We start from the raw sequence: 7,493 nt of genomic DNA on the forward strand, positions 1-7,493 counted from the left end.
AGAAGTCAGCATAGACATCCCCTACACTGACTATATGTATTCTTCTCCAGTCCTTTTCTTCTCTCACTTTTCTCCTCATATGTTAGGATGGGCCAAAGATAATTTATACCTTTACAAATATTCCCAATTTATTTCAAATGTTGGCAAAAAGTAAATTTACCTTTGCTTACTGACCTCACACTAGTTTCAAATAGGCGACTATGGAGGGATAAGGACTAAGAGGGATGAGCTGGAACCCGAGGGGTGAGAAACAAAGCGCAAAGAGGAGGCAACGTTTTAGGCATGACAACAAACATAAGAACACACCAGGCCACTACACAATGAGGTGGGAGTAAATGACCAGAGCAGAGAGTTAAGAATACTGTGATGTAGAGACTCTGTTTTAATAAACAAATGGGAAACCCAGAAGAACAGAAGTTTGGGAAAAGTTGACTAATTTGTTATGGACAGACAAAGCTTGCCCATAAGACATCAGAGAAGGGGTGGGATGACCACAAAAAGATGATGAAACCACAATACAGGCCAACTTTTCTTTATTTTTTGTAACTCTCAGACATTGGTGGCAATCTCCAAATGTAGATCCTGGAGAAATGGGGACACACGAATTCTCACAGACCTCTGTATACAATGTCATCCTACTTATAACCAATCAGTGCTCCTGGTTGTAACTGCAGAAGTGAAGCCAAGACAAACAAATCAGACTAACATTTAAATATCAGATGGAATATATTACCTGACATTCACACATTTAAATGCTCGTAAAAGCACATTCAAATATTCAATTATGGTCTCAACTTTTATAGACTATATGTGGCAAAAAAAAAAGGTCACAATTGAAAAATTACCTCTCCTATGTAGACTACTATAACACAGTCCAACTTCTCTTCAGGATACAGATTATCAATAAGAGAATGAAGAGTTTCTATGAGGTAAGATCTGACTTCTCTCTTCACTGTGGGAATTCCCATTACTATTGAAACTGAAACAAAATAATGATAGCAATTATGTAAAAAGATTTTTCAAAGACAATACAGAAGAACACTACTATTTCAAAATTGACAGGTATAATCTCAAATTGACAGGTATAATTAAGAGATCAAAACACAGTTTCAGAAGAACAATAATCGAAGGATGTCAAGGTAAACCCATAAAACTACATCTGTTTTCCACATGGCTTATCCATAAGAAAATAAGTAAAATCAAAGAACTGATAAAAAATAAAGACATTAAATCTCATGTTAAAAACAATTGTAGGGTAAGGCCTTGATCTCACCTGGCAAGGACGTGATCCTAGATCATGCCATTATTTACACACTCAAGTTTCTTAACCTGGCAGGTACACTAGAGAATCCATAATAAAAGCCTAAGGCAAATACTTAACATGTGGCAAATTCAGGTCTTCAGATCCTAAAATGAGTTCTTTGTCAATTACAATACGAAATGCACAGTCACTGGGAACAGTATAAAAATACGGGTTTACATTTATAATAAATCTGACCCTAAACACACAGCCAAGGAAGACGCGTCACTGGCGTGCATTCTTAGCTGCAGAGAGACCCTTTGCAGCTGTCATTTCTACTGAGCACAACATCCAGGAACACTGATGAGGGCAACTGTTCGATCAGCGTGGATTTTGAGTGATGCCCAAGCCCCTGCCAACCCTAGTGAACATGTACTTTGAGCAAAAAAAGAAAAACCTTTGTTGTTTAAACCACTGAGATTTTAGGGTTGTTAGTTCCCACAGCCTAACTCAGCCTGTCCTGTTAGGAACAATGTTCTTCAAGGGGCTACACCTGGAAAGATGCCAGCAGCATGACATATGGCCTTGTCATATTTTCAGGGAGAAGCAAAGGTGGCCAAGGAAATCAACAGAAGTAGAGCCAAAGGTACTTGGGTTCCACTGATTAATTGTCCGATATTTCCCATTCAAGTATTAATTATACAGTTAATTAAAGTATTAATTAACAGTTGTGTAGTGGACAGTCAGTCAGAAGACAAGAGAGGCTGCCTCATGGTACTTGAATTGTCCACTGGTAGTCCAGTTTTCTCAACTTTCCTAGGACTTTCCTAATTCTACTACTTATTTACGTTAAAATAAGATCACCTCAAGAACAATCTTACTTTGGTATTTTCAAATTTCAATTACTGAATCTACCTTTAGTTAAAACGAATTCCTTTCCTTTTAAAATATTCATTGATAAGTAAATACTTTTCCTGATTCCTTTCCTTATATCCTACGACACTGTATTTTCTTCTATTGTAGCTTCTCTGTCTTCCTTTGTGATCTTTCTCTTTCCTGAAATTAACTGCAGGAGAGTCTACAACACCAGGTGACCGTATACATCTCTGTATCTTCAACAACCAGTTACTCAAAAATGACGCCCATAACAAAAGCTACTCCAGCTCTCTGAGGTACCCAAGTGCCACCCCAGTGATTCAAAATCACCTCTAATTTATGATCTCTTGCAAATCATGCTGCAGAACTTTTTCTATCACCCCCTACCAAGTGAAGAGCATCATCATCTATCCAGCTACAAGATCCAGAACTTAAGACTTATCCTTGATCACTCCCTCTACCTCAGTCCAGAAAACTAGAACCTCACTGTCCTCTCATTCCGACACCAATACATTGTGAACAGCTCCTAAGCCCATCTCCAGTGCTATCACTGCCCTCTAATCCAGACTCATCCTCTCTCAAGGGGATCACTCCAGCCTCCTCTTATCAGGACCTTTCACATCTACTCTTCTTCCCACATCCTCAATCTATTCTTCCCACTGCAACAAAAGTAACCTTTGAAAAATTTAATCATATAAAGTCATCCATGGAAGTCATACATAAGCCCCTCAGTGACATATTTCTGTGTTTACAGAGTCCAAAGCCTACCAGTGGTTTGCAAAGCCCTATATATCTGGCCCATGCTGTCTCTAGCTTCATCTTGCTCCATGCTTCCACTTACTCCACACTTTAATTCCAGGGAGCCATCTTTCATTTTCAAGAACACTCCATGCTCCCTTTCATCGTAGGACTTCAGTAATGTTCTTCTCATGTTCTGGAATACTCTTTTCTCCCATGTGGTAGAGAGAATAATGCCCCCCATATAGCCATGCTCTAATTCCTGGCACTATATTATCTTATGTGGCAACTTCGTTGAAAAGATTATCCTAAGTTACCCAGATGAACATAGGGTACCCACAAGGGTTCTTTTAAGAAGAAAATGGGAATCAGAGTGAGAAAGAAAGCAAAAGGAGCAGAGTCAAAGACTGGAAGATGCTATGCTTTGCAGACGAAAAGGGCCACAAATAATGTAGGCATCCTCTGGATACTGTAGGAGGCTCTCCCCTAGAGCTTCCAGAAGGAACACATCCCTACTTGACAAGCTCATTTTAGGATTTCGGGTCTCCAAAACTATAATATAGTAAAAATGTAAAGTCACTGCTAATCTGCAGTGGTGACGGGAAACTACTGGACCAGTTATCTATATTCTACTAATCTCTTTCAAAAGTATTTTTTAAAACTTGCCTAAACTTCTTAATTAAGTCGAATGATCCCTCTATAGATTGTCCAAGCATCCTTTGTTATTACCAACTGAAATTTAAACTGTACAATTCTCTAATAATTATTTGATTAATATGTTCCCCTTTACTTAACTAGAGCTCCACAATGCTAAGAACGACATCTAACTTTGTACCAAAATTTCTGGCCCAGTGCCTGGCACACAGGGGATGTTCTGGGCTTTTCAGAAAATACTTGAATTATCTGCTGTCCTCTACCCATAGAGTAGTACATTTTTGGTGGGTAACCTGTGAAGGGTATTTTCTCAACCACCCTGTTCAGCACTGAACGGGTTCTTAGTCTGAATGCCCTGTGTTTCTTTAACTCAAAGAAAATTTCTCCCATCATTTTATTCCCTCTTCACTCATTCTTCTCTCTCCTCCTGAAATTCCTACTAGATGAATACTAGAACTTATGTCCACCACACTTTTTGTGCCCTTTATGCTATTTTCTGAAAAAAATGCAGAAAAGAATACACAGGTCAATCTTTCTGATTATAAAATCTGATAACCCAATGTGTTATTCTGATCATATCTATCTTGGAATTTTAAGTGTAACCACTAAAATAAAAACAAAGATTTGTAACTGTCAGTTACAAGTTGCCTCTCTTCCCTTAAAAAATATTCTGGGCCCTCCCTGGTGGCGCAGCAGGTAAAAGCACTGCACTAAGAAGCTTAAGCCATTTCCACATGAGTTCGATTTCCGTCTGCCCGCCCCAGAGGAGATCCACATGGCACGGCAGACCTCTCCTGACCCGCCCACTGCTCCCCTCAGCAGTGTACTTCGTCAATCTGCCTGTTCTGCTCCCCACTCTGTCTCTGGTGAATCCTCTCACCCTCCGCATCTCGGGCCTGTACCCCAGTTCTGTATGAATAAATAAATCTAAAAAAAAATTCTGTGTTTTTGGGACCTCCCTGATGGCGCAGCGGGTTAAAGCACAGAAGCTAAAGCCACTTCAGCATGAGTTCGATCCCCACCCCAGAGGTGATCCATATGGTGCGGCAGACCTCTCCTGACTCTCCTGCAGCTCCCCTCAGCAATGTACTTTGTTGATCTGCCTGTCCTGCTCCCCACTGTCTCTGGTGAATCCTCACACTGCCCCTGCACCTCTGGCCTGTATGCATAAATAGCTATACTGTGTTTTATTTTTTAATTATATTCTGCTTGCTTTATAAACTTCATTTTCTTCAACATGAAGTCTCTCATGATTTCTTTAAAATCTGATCACCAACTTGTAAAGATGACCTTTAATCTCTTTCTATGTGCTGTGTTGACTACTATAGCCTATTCTTGCAAATTCTGTGGGAGGATGGTGTGGTTGGGGTGGGCTAGCAGTATTTTATTTGGGTGGGAATAGTCCAGTCATCAGTTGCCTCTGAGGCCTTAGAAGACTCCACAAAATCTCAGAAATCACTTTTTCTAGGGACATTTTTCTAAGCAGAAGGTCAATCAATGATTTTTCAAGGGCAGCCCAATGGCTTAATGACTCTAAAAGAAGCACTGCCTAAGGATTTAGAAGGAAGATTATTGATATAAATTTGAGGGTTTTCTTATGTTTCCCCACAATTGTGTGCCTCATCTACCTTTGAAAAACAACATTACTGAGAAGTTATTAACCAAGATTTTATTATAACTATGATGGATAAGTCATAAACAAATAGGGTGGAGAGAATGTCACATTCACAAAAGAAAGTTACTGTTTAAAAAAAAAAAACTATTAGAGATGTGAGGAGCTTCACATAACTTTATGAATATTTCTATTTTATTTTCATTGGATGACCTTAGTAGTAAAAATACAAGCTAACAAGTGCTCTGACTGAGTAGGGCATCTTTCCCAAATAGTCATTATTAATGGGAAAGATACAAACATTTTGTTTAGTCTTTGTTCATCTAGCATCTACTTGCCAAATATTCTTGACTTAGTAAAGAAATGATAGAATGAGTTAGATGGAACATGATTATCTTAAGAGTTACCACCTCCTTACAAAGAGAGGGTACAGTTTCAAATGATTCTTAAAATAGAAAGATGACAACCAATGTGTGGTGAACTTAATGCATAAATGCTGATTCTCTATGATGCTCACATAGATGATAATGACAATGCTATAATGCAACGTTTGTTACTTCAATGAAAAAGATTTTAAAGCTTAAACTTACAGATCAAACAACAAAGTGAGAAAATGTGACCCCCCCACCAAAAAAAAAACCAATAAAATATCAAACAACAAAGTGAGAAAATGTGACTACCCCCACAAAAAAAAAAAAAAAAAACAATAAAATATCCAAGACTCTTACTGAATCAAAAGATGACTAAAATGATTTTTTCAAAAACATGAACACAAAAAGGAAGTTCAGTATCTTTGAGGTAATGACTTCTGTCATTTGTTAAAGGCATAAGTGAACAAAACAGTATTTTGGACTTTACAATTATAAATTACACAGAAGAAATTAACAAAGGTAAAAGAGGTATAAAAAGTATCTTAAAAAACAGTTAAAAGGCCTCATAAGGAGAATTCAAGTGATGACTCCAACAAGAGGAGAGAAAAGTATTACTATATTCTGGGTATATTAGGAAAAAATAAACTAAAATAGAAATAAAATTTCTATTTTTGCATGAAAAGCTAATATAAGTGACTGTAGGGGCAGACATAAAATCCCTCTTGCCTAAAATTAAGAACTATTAATGCTGAAATCAGATTTTAAAAAAGTCATCTCCTACATTTTAACCTAGAAAAATTACAGAAGTTTACACATGTTTGTGCAGAGATAGGGGGGTAGCAGATTTCTCCTGAGCCTATTCAACTTTAGTGCTCTTGGTCTATGGAGAAAAAGTCCAACTGTTTCCAATGTGGACTTCAGAATGAAATGTATGTTACTATGTTACTATGAACAGATAAAGAAGTCTTATTATTTTTTTTTATCTATCCAACTTCTAATAGACACAATAAAAATGAGAAGTACCATCACAACAGGGAGCAAAACAAACATACCTCCTTTTCTGCCACTACCAATCCGCACAGCAGGTTGAAGACTTCCTTCATTTTGCAATAAATGAGGCAAATGATAATAAATGCTTGGCACTTGAAGAGGTTTTTTGCTTGTTAACTCCTTTAATAGCTTTAGGTTATTATCTGAAACACAGAAGTATAATCTCACCATAGGAATGTCTTACTTGCAGAAGTTGCAGATCTTACAAATAGAGAAGTAACAATTTATGAGAACTGGAACTAAAGAAGTTGTTTCTTTTTTTTTTCTAATTTCATACTTTGGCAAGTAAGATCTCCATTTAAGGTGAATAAAGTGCTTTACAGCTAGAGTTCCACTTGATTCTGATTCATGTCAAGAAAACTGTTCGCATGAGCTACAAAGGTCAGCCACAGCCCCATGAGAAGGCAGAAGGCTAACTGCTCACCTTCATAATGTGTTAGAACCCCAAGTCCTACAGACCCTGAACAAGACACAGTTTTATAAAAATGCAGTAACAATGAACACCAACTTCATGCTATTGGAGTTTACCAAATTTTCACACTGAAGAATTTCTTTTTGAAAAATTCAAGCACAGTAATTTAAATAGCACAGTTGAGAATGTTTAATACAGATCTTAGTTTTCAACTAATTTTTTGGTTTTTATTAGAAATACCAATGAGTCATTTAATGTAATGTGAATTAAAACTTGACAGAACAAGCAATACTGTGTTACAAATCCATTAAACTAGACTGAAACCGTTTAAATTAAGAAAGTTAATAGTAAGAATTTGTGACCTCAATAATAGTTTCAAACAGAACAATATGCAAACTTCATTAAAAATAGGACAAGAATGGCCCTCCCTGGTGGCGCAGCAGGTTAAAGCACAGCACAAAGAAGCTTAAGCCACTTCCGCATGAGTTGGATTCCCGCCTGCCCCGGAGGTGACCACATGGCGTGGCAGACCTCTCCTGG

The 7,493-nt window shown here is 37.6% G+C and overlaps 1 protein-coding gene across 1 annotated transcript in view; it reads right to left on the reverse strand.

The window, feature by feature from the left end:
- MGAT4A (mannosyl (alpha-1,3-)-glycoprotein beta-1,4-N-acetylglucosaminyltransferase, isozyme A) overlaps window positions 1–7,493 on the reverse strand; it is a 59,987-nt gene that overhangs the window by 22,649 nt on the left and 29,845 nt on the right. Inside the window, exons 3-4 of the mRNA XM_012727337.1 lie at window positions 6,544–6,684; window positions 846–979 (exon numbers count right to left, since the gene is read on the reverse strand). Coding sequence (XP_012582791.1) covers window positions 846–979; window positions 6,544–6,684 — 275 coding nt within the window. The remainder of the gene's footprint in view (window positions 1–845; window positions 980–6,543; window positions 6,685–7,493) is intronic.

The sequence above is a fragment of the Condylura cristata genome, unplaced genomic scaffold (assembly GCF_000260355.1).
Source record: "Condylura cristata isolate star-nosed mole 26May11 unplaced genomic scaffold, ConCri1.0 scaffold00020, whole genome shotgun sequence".
NCBI lineage: Eukaryota > Metazoa > Chordata > Mammalia > Eulipotyphla > Talpidae > Condylura > Condylura cristata.